Genomic DNA, 22,650 nt, shown 5'->3' with positions numbered 1-22,650 from the left:
GACATCCGTGTGGGGATCTGTTTTCCTTCTCATTGAGCCCCAGGTCTTCCTTTTGTAACGTGACTAGCCAGAGCTGGAAAGCCACGCTCTATGCTAGCATTTGCCTCACACATCGGTGCCAGGGTTTGATCCCAACTCTGCAAAACAAAAGGACAAAGCCATCATAGCTATCCTGCTCTTGGGAGGCCCATCAAAGGAAGATCTGAGGCTCTGAGGCTGGCAAATGTTCCTGTCCAAGGTGCTTGAAGCATTCCTGGGCGAGAGGGCAGTACTCCACCTTTGGCACAGCTCCCAGCCTTGGCTTAGTTGCTTAGCAACAGCTCTGAGTCTGTGTGTGAGGACATACTATGGCAGCCAAGAGGGTGCTGGTATATCGAAATGGGGACCCCTTCTTCCCAGGCCACCAGCTGGTGGTGACCTCACGGCGCTACCCCACCATGGACGCTTTCCTATATGAGGTGACGTCAGCCGTGCAGGCCCCACTGGCTGTACGTACCCTCTACACACTGAGCGATGGCCACCCTGTCACTGACCTGGCTGACCTACAGAACGGAGGGCAGTACGTGGCTGCTGGCTTCGAACGCTTCCACAAGCTCCAGTGAGTGGGCTGGGGCAGGCCAAAGTGCCTGTGGAGGGTGGTGGGTCGACAGGGCCTCCAGTACTCGCCTCCAAGCCAGCAGGCTTATTTTCCCAAAGCCTGGGAGAGGGCAGGGCCACACTGACACACTACCCTAAGGTACATGAACATGCATTCTGTTACAAAGATATGTCCACCACGACCAGGACCAGCCTGTGGGGACAGTCCTGCAAGTTGAATGTTTTTCTGATGTCTGTTTTCTGTTTAGAGTTACTTTTTTTTTTTTTTTTTTTTTATTTTGAAATCGGGCATAGTGGTTCGCGCCTTTAATGGTATCATTTTTTAGGTAGAGGAAGGTGGATATATGTGAGTTGAAGGCCAGCCTGGTCTACAGAGTGAGTTCCAGGACAGACAGGGCTACACAGAGAAACCCTGTCTCGTTTAAAAGTAAATTGTTTTGAGACAGTTTTTCTGGTTGTCCTGGATCTCACTCTGTAGACTAGGCTGGCCTCCAACTCCCTGCCTCTACCTCCCAGAGTGCTGAATCAACTCACCCTCTGGAAGAGCAAGTGTTCTGAGTAGCTCTCTCTCCAGCCCTTTTAATTGTGTGTGTGTGTGTGTGTGTGTGTGTGTGTGTGCTTACATGTGTCATGGTTTGTGTGCATAGGTCAGGGGACAAATTGCCAGAGTCAGTTTTTTCCTTCCTCCATGTAGGCTCAAAAGTGGGTTGGTCGGGCTTGTCAGCAAAATGCCTCTTTGTCTCTCAAGCCCTGAGAGCTACTGGTTAAATCCCTATTGCCTCCATCCATGGCCAAACACTAAATCTGCCCACCACTCCCCCTCCTGTGCTTAAGCATCTGAAACTCCTGTCAGGCTAGGGCCGTCTCTTTCTGCAAGACGAGACTGTCTTCCAAAGTGGAAGACAAATGAGATCAGAGCTTCCAACTCAGACCTAGCTTCCAAGCCCTGCTCTGAGCAGTCAGTGGGGTAGTTTACCATGGGGGCAGGAAAGAGGTATCTGGACTTAAGTCACTTCCTGTGTGATTTTAAACAAGCCACTTCTTTGACTATCCCACAAAATGGAAAATCACCTCTGGCCAGGTGATGGCCTCCAGCAGTGTGGTTTGCCTAAAAGCTCCGGGACTGATAGCGTGACTTGGTGCTCAGGGATCTGAAGGCAGGTTCAGATACGTCCCTGGCTCAAAAAGACAGGAGAGATGAGGAGAGATGCGTGGGGTGCTGGGCAGCCATTGCTTGGTGACCTCCTCCCACAGAGGACAATGCCAGCCTAAGGGAGAGTTTGAGATGCTTAGCTACAGCAGAGGGAAAGTATGAACAGATGGGGGGTGGGCGTGGGCGTGGGCGTGGGCGTGGGAGATCAAATGAAAGCTTTTGGAGCCAGGCTGGTAACTGCTGTAGACCCATAATCCTAGCACATGGAATATGGAGTTGGAGGGTCAGAAGCTGAAAGTCGTTTTCCATTACGCCCTGAGTGGAGGCTAGCCTGGACTGTTTGAGAAATTCCGTCTTCCCATCTCCATCTCACTTTGTTCCCCTGCCTGGCCTGGATCTCACTAGGTAGATTAGGTTGACCTCTGAGTTTGGGGCCAGCCTGGTCTACAGGAGAGCCAAGGCTACAAAGAGAAACCCTGTCTCAAAAATAAATAACTAAATATAAAAGTGTACAGCACCAACACTCAGCCGGAGGAGTGCTCGAGTAGAGGCCGCCACATTCACCTCATCTCGGAGTTACCAGGGGAAAGGCCAACCTGAAGAAAGGGCTCCTCAGACCAGCCCTGGTGATGATGGAGTCTTGGCTGTGTTGGGCACAAACCTGGCTGGCTGAGGTCCAGACCTCCCAAGGTGACCTGGGACCTCCATGTCCTTTCAGCTATCTGCCTCCTGGAAGGAAACATCCAGGTGGGGAGAACAGGCAGCAACAAGTAAGTCCTGGAGGAGACAGCCTCTCAGCCCCCCCACCCCCCTTGCTGTTCCAATTTTGTGAAAAAGGGTCCTGGAAGCAGCAAGGGTTGTCAGTCTCAGGGAGCAAGTCACACGCATTCCCGAACTTGCTGCCATCCTGGGTCATGGGACTTGAGGACACTATCCCTTGCCCAGTCCCAACCTTTTATACTTAATCCCCAGGCCAGGGTCCCCAAAGGAGTGAGTAAGTTGTGAAACACCAGGGCAGAGGATGGGAGTTAAGTGACTCGGGGGATACAGATGCTCCTTTCAGAAAGCCATAACCAGGCTTGTCCCTACTCACCACTCTCCTGCTCAAGTCTGGCTCCTGCCTGCTCACGCCATGTTCTTAGAACCAACCAGGCCCAACCAAAGTCCTTAACTTCTCACTTGAGGCCCTAACTTGGTTTCAGGCGCCTCCCATGTCTCACCGCCCATGTGATGGGGCCTTTGGACAGTGGATGCCAGCACACAGCCCCTGCTACATCCAGTGAGTGCCAGCATCAGGGAGTGGGGGAACAGATCTGTGCCTCAGGGAGACCAAGACACGGGAGTGGGCCTTTTCCAGGAGCCCCTATTACAGCGAGGGAAGATTAAAAACCCAACATCTAAGTGGTTCTTGGACTACTTGGTTCTTGGGCCCCTTTTCACACGTAGGGAGTCTTGGGGATCCTTCCCCTTACCTGGCTGGTCTTTGTCTCAGTGTGTTCAGGAACGGGGACCTGCTAAGCCCCCCCTTTAGTCTGAAGCTGTCCCAAACTGCCATCCAGGACTGGGAAACAGTCCTGAAGCTGCTGACTGAGAAGGCCGAGTTACAGAGCGGGCCTGTTCACCAGTAAGTATGAGAACCAGGGAGAACGGGCACCCCTGAGGGACCCCACTGCTTCTGCCTGCTCCTGGGGCCAAGGGAAGGCAGGTTCTCTTCAGCAGGACTTCTGTGTCCCAGTGGAGGGGCTCCCTAACCTAGGCCTCCTAGTCAGGGCAGAGCCTAGGTGAACTGTTGCCCAGAGGACCAGTCAGAAGGCCCTGTGATGGAACTCAGGACAGGAAGCAGCTCTTACCCACCAGCCCTTATTACCTCTCCCCCAGACTCTGCACCCTCGAGGGGCTCCCACTGTCCACAGGGACTGCTCTGGTGAGTGGCCGTTACTATGTGGCTGTTGGAGAAGAAGAGTTCAAGGCCCTCCCCTATATGGAGCTGCTGGTGCCCAGCCCTTCTCTGTGTGGGGGCTGCTGGTATGTTTGAGGTGGAGGGTCAGAGGTCACAGCGGAGGAAGTGTCCCCTGGTCTGGGAGCTATGACGGTTCTCCTCTACCCACTACAAACCTTCCTTTTGCTGCAGGTGTCCTCCAGGCTTGAAGTATAAATCCCACAGGCAGGGGGTAGGTGACAGTGGGAATACCTGCATGGGAGGAGAGGAGTGGCAGAGGACTCCAGCCTTACCCCATCATCTGCTGAATCTGGTAAAGCTGTGATTCCTTCCCCCTTTCTTGGGGTGGGAGCTGAAGTTCACAAGGATACATTCATTCAGGGTGACAGAGAGTAGCACGGGCCATGCCAAATGCCTCACTAGGTTGGATGTTGGAACTGGCTACTTGGCATAGCAAGGTCCCTTCACTCACCATCCCATTCCAGGTGAGCCGGTGACCATGCGGCACCAGAGGAGAAAGCAGCCTGGATTCACTGGGCAGCTTTGAATGCCAGTGTCGGCTGCACTATTCCTGGAGAGATGGCCGATAGGAACAAAGGCAGGAAGGGAAGATGCAGATTAAGATGGGCACACAGCCTCTCCCAAGGCAGCAGGGCGCACTCAAGCATGATTGGGGAGCAGGAGAGGTGAGAACAGTCAACATATGGGGTTCTAACACAGTCCTTTCTGTAGGCCCAGGGCCACAGGGGCCAGGCAGCCCAGCCCTCTTCAAAGGAACCCAGGGAAACTGAGCCATCCACTTTCTATGCCAGATCACAGCAGCCCATTCAGCCAGGAAGCAAGCTCTCTACTCTCTCGTTTGCATCAGGTGAGGAGGCCCCAGGCCTGGCCCTTCTCATCCCTACCCCCTGCTTGCTTACACATGCTATGAGAGCAGGAACTCAGATCAGTTATCCTCTGATATGACAGGGTGGTCCTTGCTGCTGTTGGGGGATGTATGTCCCCTCCTCTACCTGCATCGCCCTTGCTGCTGCTTCTTTTTTAAAAGATGTATTTATTATTTATACAGTATTCTGCCTGCATATATGCCTACATGCCAGAAGAGGGCACCAGATCTCATTATATCATGGTTGGGAGCCACCATGTGTGTGCTGGGAATTGAACTCAGGACGTCTGGAAGAACAGCCAGTGCTTTTAACCTCTGAGCCATTTCCCCAGCCCTGCTCTTGCTTCTTTTACTTCCTTCCGTATTCGTTATTGTGTGTGCATGATGTATGTGCATGAGCATGTGAATGCCATGGCCCATCATGTAGCGGCCAGAGGACAGCTCTGTAGACTCAGTTGTTTCCGCCCGCCTTTGCGTGGTTTCAGAGCATTGAGCACGGGTCAGGCTCACACAGCACACATGAGCTACCCTTCTGCCCAAGTCCCTTGCTTCTTTCATAGGGACTTATCTGAAAAGTAAGCAGAAAAGGCAATGCTTAAAGCCATGAAGCCTCAGAGGTGCGAGTTTCATTTGGGAGCCACAGGCTGGCCTCTAGCTTCCCGCCACCCTCTGAGGCATTGGAGAATGTGGGACAAGGCTCAGGGGAAGGAACTGGTGTAGCCGGTGAAGGCACAGAGGCAGAAGACCCTTCAGCCTGGGCAGCCAGTGTTGCCTCCTTACTAGGAGTTAAGGGGGTGTATGGGGCGCCACACCCAAGGAAGGAGACCGCAGGCGCCCAGGAAGTGGATGAGGATGAAAACACCCGCATGGAGGAGCCTGTGGATCAGGTAAGCCCATCACGCCGGCAAGTGTTACGCTTAGATGGGCAGGTCTGACCTAAAGTCTGAGCTCCACGGCGCATCTTCCCAGTGACTTCCCAGGACACCTAAGTCTGAAAGCCTGGCTTCCTGTTTTCCTTGTGAGGTGTTCTAATTTCCAGTAGGCTCCTTTCCTGGGTGGGGGACCTCTGGCAGTCCACGCCAACAGGGCATTACACATAGCGCTGTACATCTCTACACGTCCACCAGAGGGCAGCAGAGTCGGTGGAAGAGGCCTTGTCCTTGCAACACCAGCCTGAGCCTGGAGCAGTAACCTCAGCCTCCGCCCAAGCGCCACCATCTTAAGAGCCAGGAGCTCCAGACAGAAACTGGAGACAACCACTCCAAGCCACCTCTAGCCCCAGCTCTCAGCAGCCTGGTCCTGGGAAGCCATGCCTGGTTGGGCTCACAGTTAACGTGATCCTGCCTGAGAAAGCACTGTCTACTATGTTCAGGAACAGGCCGTGGCACAATAAAACGGCTTCACTAAGCTTTGTTTGCAGCAGGTTTATTGAGAGCTGCTGCTGGCCAGGTGCTTGCTGCAGCCAGGTGCTGATCAGCATGCAGCTGTGTATTTGCTTGCATTTTTGCCCAGAGCTGGTTAGTTCACTTTTCTTCCACCTGTCGGATGTAACCCCTCTCCCTGAATTCCACCATCAGCCAGCCAAGGCACTGTAACGGAGCTTTGGAGTCTGCCAGACATTCCTGGTTCAGAGACTGCAGCCAGCCCTTTCCATGTGGCTGAGGCTCTGCAGATTCCGTAGTCTAGAGCAGGCCAGCAGGTCAGGTGATAGAGGCCAGGTAACAGCTGCCTGAGTTGGCAGCAGGAAGACAAGATGGCTGCTGGGGCAGAGGCTGTTAAGGGTGTGTGTAGTCTCCAGTGCTAGCCCCCTTTTTTCCTTTGGTTTTCCTTTGGCTACACAGGGTTTCTGTGTAGCCTTGGCTGTCCTGGAACTCACTCTATAGCCCAGGCTGGCCTTGAACTCAGAGATCCACCTGCCTCTGCCTCCCAAGTGCTGGGATTAAGGGCATGGGCCACTATGGCCAGCTAAATCTCAACAGCTGAACCCACCCAAGATTACACAACCTTCCCAGAGTTATTGCTTTGTTTGCTTGCTTGCTTGCTTTTTTGAGGCAGGGCTCTTCTGTGTAGCCTTGGTTGTCCTGAACTCTGGACAGTGCTGTTCACCCCTGAGGTAGATGTGGTCCAGGAGAGGAGACAGTTAAGCCAATGTCTCACTCTACCTGTACCTCAGTGCGCAGAGTCAGCCGAGCACGGCAGAGATGCAGGACAGGTTGGCCTGCTCAAGAGGCCGACAGTTGGCCCTGGGTCTTGGTCACCGAGCTTGTGATGCAAAGCGTGATCCCTGTGATGGTGAGCACCATGCCGGCCACTGCTTCTGAGATAAAGAAAAACGGCAAGGGGCTGGGGTCAGCAGGGCTAAGGAAAGAGTGACGGTGCCTGATCCCCACCCCAGCCTCTGTCCCCAGATTACCCAGAATCAGGTGGTGGAGGAGGGAGATAGGGGAGATTTGTCACAGAGCAAAGGGCAACCTCTCCTCTCCCACCCATGGGAGACAAGCTCACACATGCAGCCATCCCCACGTGCAGCTTACGTTTTCCACCAATATCTTCTCCGAGGATCCTCCCAACAATCATTGTGAAGACGATGGCCAGAGAGTTACAGATGGGCACAGCTAAAGTCAGATCTGGGCAGTCAGAACAAGAAAAATCCCTAGATGCAGGGACTGCTTTCTAGGGACAGAATATTTGCAACACCCCCTCCTCCCTCTTCTCTCCTCATCACCATCGGTACTTTTTTTATGTTTTTAATGTGCACTGGTATTTTGCCTGCAAGTATGTCTGTGTGGGGGTGTCAGATCTTGGAGTTACAGACAGTTGGGGGCTGCCATGTGGGTGCCAGGTCCTCTGGAGGAGTAGTCAGTGCTCTTAACCACTGAGCCATCTCCCCAGCCCCACCAACACCACATTTACAAAAGGAGCACAAGACAGTCAAGGTGACACAAGTTTTTAATTCAATCACCTTGGAAGCAGAGGCAGGCAGATCTCTGTGAGTTCAAGGCCAGCCTGGGGCTAAATAGTAAGATCCTATCTCATGAATGAATGAATGAATAAATAAATAAACAAACAAACAAACAAACAAACACCTATCACGAGGCAGACGTTGGGGAACAAACCTGTAATCCTAGTCATCAGGAGATTGAGACAGGAAGATCCCAAGTTTGAGGTCAGCCTGGGCCATATAGCAAGACTATTAAAAAGGGGAGATGGGCAGCCAGTTGGTGGTGCATGCCTTTAATTCCAGCACTCAAGAGGCAGAGGCAGGCAGATCTCTGTGAGTTTGAGGCCAGCCTGGTCTACAGAGAGAGAGTTCTAGGACAGCTAGGGCTACAGAGAAACCCTGTCTTGGAGGGGGGAGGAAGGGAGGAGGTGGGGAAATGGACACTGTGGGGAGATGCTCACTAAAACGCCTGCATGAGAGCATGGAGATCTGAGTTCAGGCTGCTCCAGCACCCATGTAAAGGCTGGGCAAGGTAGCATGTATCTGTAAGCTAAGTGTTGGGACATGGGGGTGGCAGAGGTGGGGGGAGCCCTAGGGCAGCTGGCCAGCCAGGATAGACACCAGTGGGCTCTGGGATCACTCCCAGACCCTGTCTCCAACACTAACTCGGAGTGTAATTCAGAAAGACACCCAACATCGACCTCTAGCTCCCACATGTACGTGCACAAATGAACATGCACTCAGGCACACGGCACACACACACACACACACACACACACACACACACACACACACACGATTACACAACAACAGGCCAAGTAAGCAGCATGTGCACAGTCGTACTTCCAGCACACAGGAGGCAGAGGCAGGAAGACTGCTTCAAGTTCAAGGACACCCTGGTCTACATACTGAATGCTATCCAGGCCAGCAAGGGTTACAAGGAAGGCTGCTTCCGAGAAACAACATAGAGAATGAGCTCATTTCCACAGAAGTGATTCAAGGCTCAGGGCTGAGGTCCAGATCTCCTGCCTCCAAGTTCAGTGCTTCCTCAGGCCTCTGGAATGGATATCTGACCTCTGAGAGCGACCAGCTTAGTTGCTTCTTCCTTCCTTTCAAGATTTATGTGTGTGTGAGTGTTTTTGCTTTTATGCCTGTGTTGTACATTGGGAAGTCAGAAGAGAATGTCAGAACCTTCTGGAACAGTGTGAGTCATCATGTGGTACTAGGAGTTGAACTGGGGTCCTCTGTAAGGACAAGTTCTCTTAACCACTGAGCCATCTCTCCAGCCTGGTTAGATAACATAAATGAGATCTTACTAAATGTGGTAGCTCACATTTGTATTCCCAGCTCTTAGGAGGCTAAGACAGGAAGACAAGCAGGAGTTCAAGGCCAACCTGGGTTACATCTGAATTCCAGCCTTGGCTATAGAGTGAGATCATTTAAAAAACTAAGAGCAGGCATGATGGCTCACACCTTTTTTTTTCTTTAATATTTATTTATTATGTATACAATGTTCTGCCTGCAAGCAAGAAGAGGGCACCAGATCATAGATGGTAATGAGCCACCATGTGGTTGCTGGGAACGAAACTCAGGACCTTTGGAAGAACAGACAGTGCTCTTAACCCCTGAGCCATCTCTCCAGCCCCCTATGGCTCACACCTTTAATCCCAGAAGGCAGAGCATGTGGATCTCATGAATGTGAGTCCAGCCTGGTCCACACAGCAAATTCCTGGACAGCCAAGACTGCATGGAGAAACCTCACCTTAAACAAACAAACTCAAGAATGAGGTCTTTACACTCAGAGGCAACGGAGATTTCATGGGGACAGGCAGGCACCAAAGCGTACAGCAACACAAGTCTGAGCACAGGGCTCATCTGCGGTTCGGCACTCCCTGGGTGCTCTGTGCCCTGCACGGCATTTTCACAGCCCTGCAGAAGCATTGTGATCTTTGCTGTACAGGAAACACACTAAAGCCATATACTTAAGGTTTTTCCTTTTTGAGAAAGGCTAGAGAGATGGGTGAGATGGCTCAGTGGGTAAGGATGCCTGCTACCGAGCCTAACAACCTGACTTTGACCTATAGGACCCACATGGAGAGAGCCATTTGCCAAAAGCTGTTCTATGACCTATGACCTCAACATGTGCACAGGAACACAAACGCCTACACACACATAATGAGTAAATTTTTAACAATCATAAGGGTCCAGAGAGATGGAGGGGAGGTTAAGAGCTCACCCAGCACCCACATGTCAGGTCACAGCTCTCTCTAACTCCAGTTCTACAAGACCTGAAGACCTCTTTCACCTCTGTGAGCACAAACAGGACATGGTACACACATATCTATGCATGCAAAAATACTCACATATATAAAATAGTCAAAATTTTTTTACAAATGCAATTTGCTCAGATCTTCTTTTTTCTTGAGGCAAGTTTCTCATGTAGACCAAGCTAACCTCAAACTTCCTATGTAGCTGCCACTGACTTTGAACTCCTGACCCTCATTTTTATATTTCCTAACTACTGGGATTACTTGTATGTACCACAATGCCTGGCTTTTCTAATTTTAACAAACACTCTGTATTTGAGCCCTAAAACTGAAAGCTAAAAGCTTCATAAACAAGCATGGCGACAGTGGTGCGCACCTTTAATCCCAGAGGCAGATCTCTGAGTTCCAGGACAGCCAGGGCTTCACAGAGGAACTGTGTCAGAATACCAAAAAATAAATAAAAAGTAAAAACTTCATAAATAGCCAGATGCAGCTAAGGGACAGTAAGTTCCAAAATCCTCCCCGCAGAAGCTACATTAGGCCAGAGATGTTGAGAAACACCAACCACACATGTGGAGCGCAGAGGACAGCTTGCAGGAATGGGTTCACTCCTCTGACCTTTTATGTTCCAGACATCAAAGTCTGGTCATCAGGCTTAGTGGTGGGCGCCTCTCCTGTGGAGCCCTCTCCCTCTGTTTTTGTAAGACAGGCTCTCAAGTATTCCTGGCTGCTCCTACTGAACTTGCTAGTAGCCAGGAGGACCCTAAACTTGGGATCCTCCTGGGCCCACTTCCTAAGCACTAGAACTACAGCTAATAACCACCCCGAGGGTTTATTGGGAGCTGGGGCAGAGCCCAGGGCCTCATGCATGCTGGGTTAGGACTCTACCAAATGAGCTGCACCCCAGCCCAGTAATTAAAGCCTTACGAATACTGACTCTCTCTACTTGAATCTCAAGTATGAGATCTGGAGGCCATCTTACCAGGTCCTTTCCTCCTCTTGCGGCAATTGACTCAGGGTAGACAAAACCACAGCTAGGAGACTTTTGCAGAAGTTCAAAGGCAAAAACGTGGGGGTGGGGCAGAGTTTCTTGTTGGTTTTTCGAGACAGGTTGGCTTAGAACTCACTAAACCTCTGTGAGCTTGTGGCTCTCTTCCTGCCTCAGCCTCGGGCTGCTGGGGTTACAGACATGAGCTACCATGTCCAGCATATAACCATTAATATGAAGCTTTAAATCCCTTTGCACTAACATGCTGTTGGGCTTAAGGCAAGCATGGTAAATTGTCCAGTGTTATAACTTCTCCTCAATGAAGATAAACATGCTTGTTTCAGAAGGTCATGATATAAATAAAAACGTAATCTAATGTAGTAGGAACAGTCAACAAACATTTGAAGAAAGGATATTTATATTTATTGAGCCTCTACTATATGTCACGTACTTGGCAAGATTCTTCTCATACGTTGAATTAACCTTCACAATGCTATGAAGCCCGCTATATAAAACCAAGATTCAAATAAGGCACTCACTCCAGACTGAGCAGGTAGTGTAGCATCACCCACATGGGTGTCTGGTGAACATCCATCATCCTAGCACTTGGAAGACAGAGGCACGAGAATCATGATTTGGAAGCCATCCTGAGTTAGGGCGATTGTCTCAAAAATGACAAACAAGGGGCCAGTGAGACTTCAGTGGGTAAAGGCACTTGTCATCAAGATGATCTGAGTTCAGCATCTACATGGTGACAGGAGAGAACCTACCCTGAAAACTTGTTCTCTAACCACACACACACACACACACACACACACACACACACACACACACACACAAAATAAATAAATATAATAAAAAATTAAAACTGCTGGGTAGTGGTAGTGCATACCTTTAATGCCAGCACTTAGGAGGCAGAGGCAGGTGGATCGCTATGAGTTTGAGGCCAGCCTGGTCTACAAAGGAAGTACAGGACAGCCAGGGCTACACATAGAAACCCTGCCTCAAAAAACCAACCTATCTCCCCCCAAATTTTTGCACTATCAAAGAAAAATTACCACCAAAAAAAAAAAAAAAAACCCTCCTCCCAAAATAAATAAGACAAGTCTTGACTTAACGACAGCAACATGAGCCTCCCTTGGCTGCTACAGGCCAGCCGCAGTGCCTACCACACACGCATACCTCTGTGGCTCAGAGAAGGACCAGAAACAAGCGCTCTCCCTCACTGACAGGTCCAAGTATTTCAGGTTCTCTTTGGGAAAAAATGGCCCCCCATCCCAGAGGGGGTCCAAGCCAGAGACCTACCTGCTGAGGCCAAGGTCAAGTAGTAGACAAGGGAGCCACTCTGATTGAGGAGAAAGGGCATCAGGTACTGGAAAAGGAGAGCGCTGTCAGTGACTGCCTACATATGCACTGTGCTGTGTTCTTCGAGCACAGCGGTTCTCAACCTTCCTAACGCTGCGACCCTTTTGTACAGTTCCTCATGTTGTGGTGACTCCCAACCTTAAACTTATTTTCATTGCTACTTCATAACTAATTTTGCTACTATTATGAATTGTAATGTAAAAATCTGATGTGCAGGATATCTGATATTGACCCCTTTTGGGCTCACAACTCAGTTTTGTAGTTTTGTAGTGTAGGCTTTCCCCCAGTGGGGAAGGATGGTTATAAATGCCCAGGGAACGCTAATGTATTTGAAGACCCTTTAGAGCAAAGAGTAAAACACATTCAATGTACGCTATGGGCCAAAATGTCCTATCCCTTATCGTCATGGCCAGTTTCTATCTTCCCCACAGGTAAAAGGCCTTCAGTGCCAGTGGCACCCCTTCCAAGAAGCCCACTCCAAGTCCTCCAGCTCCATCTCTCTCCTCTGAGTTCACACTGCTCTTCATCCGTATGTCCCTCCTTCCCCTTGTCTCTGAGAGGGCTGCATATCTAGCTAGCTTACATCGGCAGCCACGGGTTGCAGGCAGTTTTCGATAGCCTTAATGCTCTACCCTAGGGCAAGCTGGGCCCAAAGGAAGCTTCTGAAAAGGTTCACAACAGTTATATAATTGATAGGGTGACATTAATAACAGTCAGAGAGCCGGGCGGTGGAGGCGCACGCCCTTAGTCCTAGCATTAGGGTGGCGGATGCAAGCGGATCTCTTGAGTTCGAGGCTAGCCTGGTCTACAGAGCGAGTTCCAGGATAGCCAGGGCTACACAGAGAAACCCTACCTACAAAAAGAATTTAAATAGCAGTCATAGACTGAACATATATGCTGTACTAGGCCGAATGCTAGTGTTTTACGTATCTTACCTCAATTCTTATATCAGCACTAAACATAAGTTATCATTAAAATTTCCATTTTACCGATGATGAGCCTGAGGCTCACGGAGGATAAATGACTCTTCCGGGAGCTTCTAGTGAGTAGGAGGTGGGCTGGGAATCTGGCCAACCAGTGACCAAACGCTCAGCGGCTCCTCCAAGGGAGCGGCGGTCCAAGACGCACCTCGGTATTCAGGAAGAGAGTCTTCATCTCCTGCAACAGCTGCCGGGCCCATGTCTGCTCCTGCACCTGCTGCAGGCCGGAGGAGGCACGCTTCAGCAGCGGCTGCGTGCCACCCCACAGTGCGGCCACCAGCACCAGGGCAAGCACCTGCCCTGAAAGCAAAGGGTCAGAGGGTCACCCAGGCCCTCTCCGGCATCCTCCAGCCGGGTTGGCCGTCTCCATCTCCCTCCCGCGCCGAGCGCCCCGCTGCGATAGCCGGGAGGACCCGACCCCGAAGCCGGCGGAAGTTGAGTCCGAAGGACCAGGGTCCAGGGCTTACTAGCCCGAAGCTTCAGAGGTAGCAGGGGAGTGAGAAAATTTGCCATAGCCAAAGAAGGAGCCCTTGGAGGGGCGGGGCCAGCTACCCACCCAGGGAAGCCGCCATGGAAACGTCAGGCCCTTCTACTTCCGGGAGCGAGGGGGCGGAGTCCCTCCATCCGGAAGTCACTTCTAGTCTTCTTCCGGTCCTACTCACATTGCCTCTCTCCTCGCGTCACCACCAGGATGGTGAGTTCCAGGCGCGGGGTGCCGCGGTCTTGGGGTCCTAGTCAGCATGGGACGAGGTTCCCGGCACTGACACTCCGGTTCTGTCCCCACAGAAGCCGATCCTGCTGCAGGGCCATGAGCGGTCCATCACGCAGATCAAGTACAACCGCGAAGGAGACCTCCTCTTCACTGTGGCCAAAGACCCTGTGAGCAACCGCGCGAGGGAGGGACGGCGGGCGGGCGGGACAGCCGGAGGGGCGAGTTCGCGCCGCCGGGGTGGTGGGTGAATAAGCTTTGCCACCTGAGGGCATCTCCTCTAAAAAGCAAGGACAACCACCCAAACTGGGCTAGGTTAGCGACAGCATCCTGCCAGGGACACCTGGAAGAAGTTGGTGGTTGGAAAGAAAGAGGACCCAGGGAGAAGATAAATAAGAGACTGTGTGAAAGTGGGAGTGGGGACAAGGACAGGGCCAGCTCTAATAACTCTGAGGATGGGAAGAACCAGAACCGACAACCTAGAAGATAAAATTGGTCCATGGCAGTGAGCAGTGTCATTACGGGGGCTTGGGGTTGTAGTTCAGATTAACATGCACCCAGCCCTATGTTGGATCCCTAGCACCGTAAAGCAAAAAGGGGGAAGGAGGAAAAGGACATGGGATTTAGGCTGCCTAGCTTGGTCTTTTCAACCCCACATTGATACTTGGTGCACAGCCCCTTTGGGTGCTGCCTTTGAAGCATTTGCACCCGGAGGCAGTAAACTGATGGTTAACGGTGGGGAGTCTGAAGTCTCCTGCATCTGCTAGTGGTGTGACTTTGAACAGACATTTAGCTTTTTGTTTTTTTGGGGACAGATTTTTTTCTGCATAGCCTTGGCTCTCCTAAACTCTTTTTGTAGACCAGTTTGGCCTCGAACTCACAGAGATCCACCTGCCTCTGCCTCCCAAGTGCTGGGATTACAGGTGTGTGCCACCGCTCCCTGCTGACATTTAACTTTCTAAACTACAATTTTCCCTTTTAATAAAACGTGGACAGTTTAAGTACCTCCGTCAATAAAGTGAAGTCATTCTTGTAAATAGCTCCTCAATATACATGGCGTGAGTCACTTACATTTTAAGTTTCATAGACATTTTACTGGAGCTTCACAGCTGCCCTTTGAAGAAAGCTGTTGGTGGGGATGAGGTATATTTCCAAGCTGTCCTTCACCTCTCCATCCTCCTGCCTCAGCCTCCTGGTCCTGGGAATAGAAGTGTGTGCTACATACACACAGCTTGTCCCAGTCTTTTAAAATATATATTTTAAAATTATATGTATAGTGATCTGCCTCCATGTGTGCCTGCAGGCCAGAAGAGGGCACCGGCTCTCATTACAGATGCTACAGGTGGTTGTGAGCCATCATGTGGTTGCTGGGAACTGAACTCAGGACCCCTGAAAGAGCAGCCAGTGCTCTTAACCTCTGAGCTATCTCCCCAGCCCCCTGTCCTAGCCTTTTAAAGGGAAGAAGCGCTGTATTTAAGATCACATGGTGGGCTAGTGATGAAGCACTGGAGCCAGTACGTCTGTACTACCATCTATTCCAAATTGGACAGGATATGGAAGGTGGACCTCGGCTTAGCCTTTGTTCTTCAGAGGGATGCTGCGTCTAGACAAAAGCAGATGATGAGGACCTTCTGAAGGCCTGGCCTTGCTGCTGTTTCCTAAGGAAGGGAGAAGAACCCAGGAGCTGGTCTTTTAAATCACCTTTCCACCAATAAATGAGCAGAAGGCAGAGTTGGCTTGGCCGGAGTCTACAGAGGGCTTATAAGGGCAAAGTAAGCTATTGCTTTTTCGAGGATGTAACGCGTCCTGTCATTTCACTCTTCCAGATCGTCAATGTGTGGTACTCTGTGAATGGCGAGAGGCTAGGCACCTACATGGGCCACACTGGAGCTGTGTGGTGTGTGGACGCGGACTGTATCCTCTTTGCGGTGGGTGGGCCAACCTTGGAGATGCTGGCTTGGAGGATGGAAGTTTGACCTGCTAGAATGGTCTAGAGAATAACACTCTCTACTGCCAGTTGGATCATCTGTTGGGGAAACAGGAAAGGTCGAGTTTTGGAACACTGAGGTAAAAGGGAGAAAAGTCTTTGGTACTGAACTAGGAGATGCTTTGATGGCTTCCAAGAGGACATGGACGCAGGCGGACTTAGTCATTTTCTTTTGTATGTGTGTATTTATGGCTGGGTGATGAATCTGGTCAGCATCAGGTTGTCTTCAATCATTCTTCAACTTTTTCTTTATTTCCTAAAGATTTAGTTTTCTAGCTAGTCGGTGTTGGCACATGCTTTTAATCCTAGTGCTCAGGAGGCAGAGGTAGATAAATCTCTGAGTTTGAGGCCAGCCTGGTCTACAGAGTGAGTTCCAGGGCAGCCAGGGCTACACAGAGAAATCCTATCTCAAAGAACCAAGGGGAAAAAAAGATTTAGTTTTATGTTTGGGTGTTTTGCCTACACGTGTGTCTGTTTACCATGTGTGTTCGGTGCGAGCGGAAGGCATCCAGAACAGGAGTTACAGATGGCTGTTAGCCACCAAGTGGGTGCTGGGATTCTTCCCTGGGTCTTCTAGTAGCCAATGCTACAAACCTCTGAGCCCTCCCTGACTGCCCTGGAACTCACTGTGTAGACTTCAAACTCAGAGATTCACCTGCCTCTGAAGTACTGGGATTAAAGGTATGTGTTGCTACCGCCTGACTCCAATTTTTTGTTTGTTTGTTTGTTTGTTTTGAGATGAAAACTAAAAATAACCTTTTCTTGAGTCTGGAGCTCACTGATTAGCTAGAGTTGGCCGGTCAGTCCCTGGACTTCCTGTCTTCATCTCAGCACTGTAACTGCAGGCACACCTGAGTCTTTTGTGGGTGCTGGGGATCCCAGTTGAGGTCCTCATATTGCACTTCAAGCACTTTACCCACTGAGCTATCTCCCCAGCCCTTGTCATTTTTATTTTATTCTGTGTGTAGAATTTATTTGCCTGCATGCATGCATGTATGTGGGCCTAGTACCCTTGGATGCCATAAGAGGGCAGTGGATCCCCTGGAACTGGAGTTGTGAGCTACCACATAGGTGCTGGAATTTAACCCAGGTCCTCTACAAGAATAGCCAGTGCTCTTTTTGAAACCTTTTTTTTTTTTTAATTTTATTTATTTATTATGTATACAATAGCTGCATGTATACCTTCATATCAGAACAGGGCACCAGATCTCACTATAGATGGTTGTGAGCTATCATGTGGTTCCTGGGAATTGAACTCAGGACCTCTGGAAGAGTAGACAGTGCTCTTAAATCTGAGCCATCGCTCCACCCCCTAACCAGTGCTCTTTAGCACTGAACCATTTCTTCAACCCTAGTCATGTTTCTTAACACCTTCTTCAGGGGACACCAAACATGTCCTTACTGGTTCAGCTGACAACAGCTGTCGTCTCTGGGACTGTGAAACAGGTAAGCCTGGGTCATTTGCTTTTTCAGGAAAAAAAAAAAAAAGTTCTGTAAAACTTGAGTTTGAGCAGGGAAGAATAGTGGACTGGTGGGTTTGAACAAGATCCAAGCAGTAGAAGCTGTGACAATGAAGAGAGAGGAGGTCATTATTCTTGCTCCTGAGTGATTGCTGTGCATCTGCTTCTATGTTGGGGCATTCAGGAGAAATGGACTCTGCACAGGAGACCTGTCTTGGAACCTGCCATGCATAGGGCCACCTTAGCAGAATTCATGAAGTGCTAGAGGAAGGGGCTAGAAAGGCAGCTAGAGACCAGCAGTGGGGAGGAGAGTGGTGGCCTGAGGCCATCAGGGAAGAAACACTGTGAGACTTGATGACTGTGACGGATCTTCCCTGTGATAATATTAGACAAGAGTAACCTGGACTCTGCCCGTCTCCAGGGAAGCAGCTGGCTCTTCTCAAGACCAACTCAGCCGTCCGGACGTGTGGCTTTGACTTCGGAGGCAACATCATCATGTTCTCCACCGACAAGCAGATGGGGTACCAGTGTTTCGTGAGCTTCTTTGATCTTCGGGATCGGAGCCAGATCGGTGAGGGCAGGACCAGCGAGGGCTGAGGGGGAGGGGGAGGCTTCGGAGCCCAGGGCTTGACCTCTGCTCTGTGTACAGACACCAATGAGCCCTACATGAAGATCCCCTGCAATGATTCCAAGATCACCAGTGCCGTTTGGGGGCCCTTGGGGGAGTGCATCATCGCAGGCCATGAGAGTGGAGAGCTCAACCAGTATAGTGCCAAGGTAAGGGGCCAAGTGTTACCAGGTGATATTAGGTATTGAGAAGTGTGTCGCCTAGTACTCAGGGCATGTTATGGTAGTCACAAATAAGCATTTTCCTGCCCCTAGGGAGTAGTAGACGCTATGTGAGGTTCCTAGGCAAACAATGAGAATCAGACATCAGCTTAAAAACAGTCAGTACATGAGTCAGGCTGAGTCTATGCCACAGAAAGATTTCAGCTAAATCCGAGTGTACTCTGTCCCTGAGGAGATGCCAGGTACATGGAGTCATGGAAAATAAGTACAACTCCCAGAGGCTGGAGAAAACGGCTCAGTGATTAGCAGCACTGGCTATTCCAGCACCCACCCCCAGCAGTCCTTAACTCCTTCCAGGACTACTTCTGATACCTTCTGGCTCCTTGAACACCAGGCACATACATACACATATACACACAAACACAGACACACATACGAGTGGGAGACAGGCAAAATACTTAAACACATAAAATAAAAATGAATAAATCCTAAAAGGAAAGAGATCTTCCTGCAGGAAAGATGGGGAAAAGGAAGAGCGGAAGTGCAGATTTGGGAATGTGGCCGGGGGAAGAATGCTTGCTAGCATGTATAAGGCCAGGAGTTCCGTCCCCAATAGTAGGGAGTACGGATCTAGCCAATGAATGCAGTCCTCTGGGAAGTGCAGTGGATTAACTGTGGAAGGTCTGAGCATCGGAAGGTGAGGATCCAGTTCTCTGGGCAGCAGGCTGTTGTTCCCGCTTAGAAAGCCTCTGTAACTACAGCTTGGAGGATAGACCTGAACTGGGTGATGGAGAGTTTAGATATTCACATCCTAGCTAGACATCCAGTAGAGGAATATGCACTGTAGTCCCAGTTACTTGAGAGGCTAGTTAGCGTGAGCCCTGGATATCAAGAATCTGAGATTAGAGTTAGGGGAGAGGTGATAATGAAAAGAAGGGGAAACAGCAATGCATTTCTGGTGGGTGTGGTGGCACACCCGTAACCCACACAATAACAGGTGGGACCTGTGAAACAGGGCAACCGGAAGTTCCTTGCACAGCTTTAGTGCCGGCACCTGGGAGGCAAAGGCAGGTGGCTCTGAGTTCCAGGTCAGCCTGGTCTACATAGCCAGTTCCAGGCCAGTGAGGCATACATAGTGAAAGTCTGTCTCAAAAAAGAAAAAAAGTTCCAGGTGTGCCTAAACTAGAGTGACTTCAGGGCCAACCTTAGACAACTTAGTGGGGCAAGACCTGGCCCACAGAGACGGCTCAGAAGTTAAGAATACTTGGTGCTCTTGCAGAGGGCCTGAGTTCCATTCCTAGTACATCAGGCAATTCACAACTTCGTGTAACTCCAGTTCCGGGGGATTCCATGTTCTCCTCCCACCTGACACATATGTAATATATGTATACACAGGCACACACCATACATATACTTTTTCTTTTTAATTAAAAATATATCTGGGACTGGAGAGATGTCGCAGTGGTTTAAGAGCACTGTCTGCTCTTTCAGAGGTCCTGAGTTCAATTCCCAGAAACCACGTGGTGGCTCACAACCATCTACACTGGGATCTGATGCCCTCTTCTGGCTAGGGTTAAGAGATTAGGTTGAGGAGGTAAAGAAGGAGTAAAGTCGGAAGTCTAGCTTGTCTCAGGTTTCTGGGGAATAGTGGGACTCCGGCAAGTCTAACTCTCCCTCCTCCTCCAGTCTGGAGAGGTGTTGGTGAATGTTAAGGAACACTCCCGGCAGATCAATGACATCCAGTTGTCCAGAGATATGACCATGTTTGTCACTGCATCCAAGGACAACACAGCTAAGGTGAGCCTGGGTAAGGCGTCTGGGGGAAGCTCACTTGCCCTCCTCCCGAACCAGCCTGACCTGCCCAAAGAGGTGCCCATCCCACATTCTCCCCTCCCGTCTCTCCAGCTCTTTGACTCCACAAGCCTTGAACATCAGAAGACTTTCCGAACAGAACGACCTGTCAACTCAGCTGCCCTCTCTCCCAACTATGACCATGTAAGAAGAACCGCTCAGGCTTCCTGCTAAAGCTTCTGCAGTCTGGGTGTTTGCCTAACAGTTAGGCTGGAAATGCTGGGTGGGGGGAGTGGTTTCGGGCAGAGGGGGATCCTGCCATTGTTACAGTGCTGATTGACCGGGTAGCCCAGGGAACTGGGCAGGAGGTACTGAAGTGGCTGTCGGCCCCTCCATGAGGATCCTCTCATCTGGGTGGGAGGCGTTAAGAGCAGAGGACAAAGGCTGCACTAGACTTTCTTTCCTTAGGTGGTGCTGGGAGGTGGTCAGGAAGCCATGGACGTGACAACAACCTCCACCAGGATTGGCAAGTTTGAGGCCAGGTAAAGGGGAAGCAAGCTCTAATACTGAAACCACATGGAGGACGCCTTTCAGAATTTACACAAGCTTCCTGACCACACATAGGGAGTGTGGCAGATGGCTAAAGCAGCAGATGAGCTCATGAACTCAGCTGGACATGCAGCTGACAAACGTGCCCGCCTAGCACACCAGGCTTATGTCCCTGGCACCACCCACAGGTGGTGGCCCCAAGCCTGTGGTACAGTTTGGATCATTGTAGAGGTGGAGAACCATGACTTTAAGGTTGGCCTTAGCCAACTCCTAGCTCACCCCGGCTACGTGAGACTCTGTCCCGGGATTCTCTGCTGTTTAATGGGCAGGGATAGCGTACTCATATCAGATTAATACCAAGGTTTAGAGTCCCGCCCACATTGTAAATGCCTGGTGATCGCAAGAAGGGCGGATGTTTGTGAAGTCATGGTTTCTTTAACTTCATCCTATTTCATCCCTTTATTCTAATTTCTTTCCTTTATTAATTTTGTTACATAGAATTTTGCCTGAGCGGTCTTCATTTTGTAGAATGCTGCCTCTAATGTATTTTGGAAAGAGATGGAGAATAAATAATAATAATAATAACTAATAACTACTCGCCCTCTCCAGGTTCTTCCATTTGGCTTTTGAGGAAGAGTTTGGAAGAGTCAAGGGCCACTTTGGTCCTATCAACAGTGTTGCCTTCCATCCTGATGGCAAGAGGTATGGCCCCATTGAAGGGTCTGATCTCAGTGGCAGGGCCAGGGGGTCTCTGCCCACTTGCTGTGTGCTCTGCGCAGGCTTCCCTTCCCACAGCAGCATCTGACAGTCCCTGTCCATCTCTTTCCAGCTACAGCAGCGGCGGCGAAGACGGTTATGTCCGAATCCACTACTTCGACCCACAGTACTTTGAGTTTGAGTTTGAGGCCTAAGGAGCTGACTCTCCATGTGCACAAGGAGCCTGCTTCCAGGTGTTAGACTCTGAGAAATAAATTAGTTTGTTAAAAATAGTTCTTTGTCTGCCATTTTGTGCAGCTGTCTGGTTTTCCCTCTTCACTGACCCCCACTGGCTGACAGTAATAAGGAATACTTTTATTATTTGGGCCTTCTGTCTGCACCCAGACTCTGCATTGCTCTGGGTTGGCCTGTTGCAGGCACCTTCATGTTGTAGTAAATAAAGGGTAACAGAGGTGTTGGGCTATGTAATGTTTATTGTTATTAGCCCTGTCGTTATCACAGCGGTATTATTTAACCCGCTATCACAAATAAAAAGGCACAAACACCTGTTAGGTTTATAATTGGCTTGTTTACCTTTGGCCAGGCAGATCTTTCATTTACACTGTCTGAATATCCATCACCATCCTTCTTCCAGCCCCATCCAATGCCATCCACCTTAATCCTCAGTTGGACTACCTTTCATCCATAATCCCGTGGTACTTGCTTTTATTCTTTATCTAGGCCTTTCCATGCCATCATTGGGGTCCTTTCTCCTGTCCCATGTGGTTTTTTTCTCCTGCCATCCTCTCTGTCCTCCCAAACCTGGGAGGACATTCTGCCTACCCCATTCTGCCCTGTACAGGTGTAGGCTGTTTTATCCATCAGATATGTCTTAGGCAGGTTTACAAAACAAAGATAGGTGTAACCAGATCATAAGGGCCAGGAACAGGCACCAGGCCAACTTCCAACACCTTCATCCAAGAGGCTTTCAAGCCACTCCACATTCAAGAAGCCAGTGCTTAAGGTTTGGCTCAGGCTCTGGGCTGAGAACCTTTCCTTTTCTGTCGCTATTTGATGGCTCAGGTGGGCAGGGCCAGCACAGAAAAGGGCCTGAGGAGGAAGAAAGGTAAGGAAACCCACCAGGAGAGAATTCTGCAGGGGAACGGTTGGGGATTACCTCACCATAGGCACAGGTTCTGGGACTCCAGGGAAACACATGGCTAAGGAATTACATATACAGAACACGTGGCTCTCGGTTCCCAGCACCCATGTTGGGTAGCTCTCAACTACCTGTCACCACACAAGCCTGGTAACCTGAGGACCCGTATAGTGAAAGACAATCAACACTTAAAAACTTGCCACTGACCCTCATACAGGCCATAGCATGTGTGTGTACACACCCGTACCTCACCTGCACACTGTACACTGACCCTCGTGTACCTGTGTGCACTAAAAACACACTATAATGTATTCTGTGTTTGCCTTATGCCCATGAAGGCCAGAACAGGATATCAGATCCCCTGGAACTGAGGTTACAGGTGGGGGGGTTGCAT

The 22,650-nt window shown here is 50.2% G+C and overlaps 3 protein-coding genes across 4 annotated transcripts; 2 read left to right on the top strand and 1 right to left on the bottom strand.

Annotated features, from left to right (window-relative positions):
• Window positions 1-338: 338 nt before the first annotated feature.
• On the top strand, window positions 339-5,798 carry Dcdc2b (doublecortin domain containing 2B; the record flags this gene model as incomplete). Its single annotated transcript, XM_055611129.1, has 9 exons — window positions 339-598; window positions 2,469-2,520; window positions 2,953-3,029; window positions 3,243-3,374; window positions 3,629-3,775; window positions 3,882-3,921; window positions 4,422-4,557; window positions 5,359-5,462; window positions 5,703-5,798. Coding segments are annotated over 9 exons (1,044 nt in total), but the record flags the coding sequence as incomplete, so codon positions are not given.
• A 350-nt stretch (window positions 5,799-6,148) lies between these two features.
• On the bottom strand, window positions 6,149-13,735 carry Tmem234 (transmembrane protein 234). 2 transcript variants are annotated; one of them, XM_055611128.1, is made up of 5 exons: window positions 13,673-13,735; window positions 13,265-13,416; window positions 12,077-12,143; window positions 7,110-7,202; window positions 6,149-6,889 (listed from the first exon to the last, which is right to left on the bottom strand). In XM_055611128.1, exons 1-5 carry the CDS (start codon window positions 13,686-13,688, stop codon window positions 6,798-6,800), a joined length of 420 nt encoding a protein of 139 aa, XP_055467103.1. In that variant the 5' UTR covers window positions 13,689-13,735; the 3' UTR covers window positions 6,149-6,797. The 2 variants fall into 2 exon arrangements, with proteins under 2 accessions (XP_055467103.1, XP_055467102.1); XM_055611127.1 differs by having other exon boundaries at window positions 6,149-6,892; window positions 13,673-13,733.
• A 17-nt stretch (window positions 13,736-13,752) lies between these two features.
• Eif3i (eukaryotic translation initiation factor 3 subunit I) lies at window positions 13,753-21,390 on the top strand. Its single transcript, XM_055611126.1, has 11 exons — window positions 13,753-13,810; window positions 13,903-13,995; window positions 15,652-15,739; window positions 17,193-17,258; window positions 17,694-17,843; window positions 17,922-18,049; window positions 19,748-19,858; window positions 19,967-20,056; window positions 20,321-20,394; window positions 21,011-21,103; window positions 21,231-21,390. Exons 1-11 carry the CDS (start codon window positions 13,808-13,810, stop codon window positions 21,310-21,312), a joined length of 978 nt encoding a protein of 325 aa, XP_055467101.1. The 5' UTR covers window positions 13,753-13,807; the 3' UTR covers window positions 21,313-21,390.
• Window positions 21,391-22,650: the final 1,260 nt, after the last annotated feature.

The sequence above is a fragment of the Psammomys obesus genome, unplaced genomic scaffold (genome assembly GCF_907164565.1).
Source record: "Psammomys obesus unplaced genomic scaffold, mPsaObe1.curated_primary_1811, whole genome shotgun sequence".
Lineage (NCBI taxonomy): Eukaryota > Metazoa > Chordata > Mammalia > Rodentia > Muridae > Psammomys > Psammomys obesus.
The sequence above is the reverse complement of the archived record's forward strand: the minus strand, read 5'-3'. Positions and strand labels throughout refer to the sequence as shown.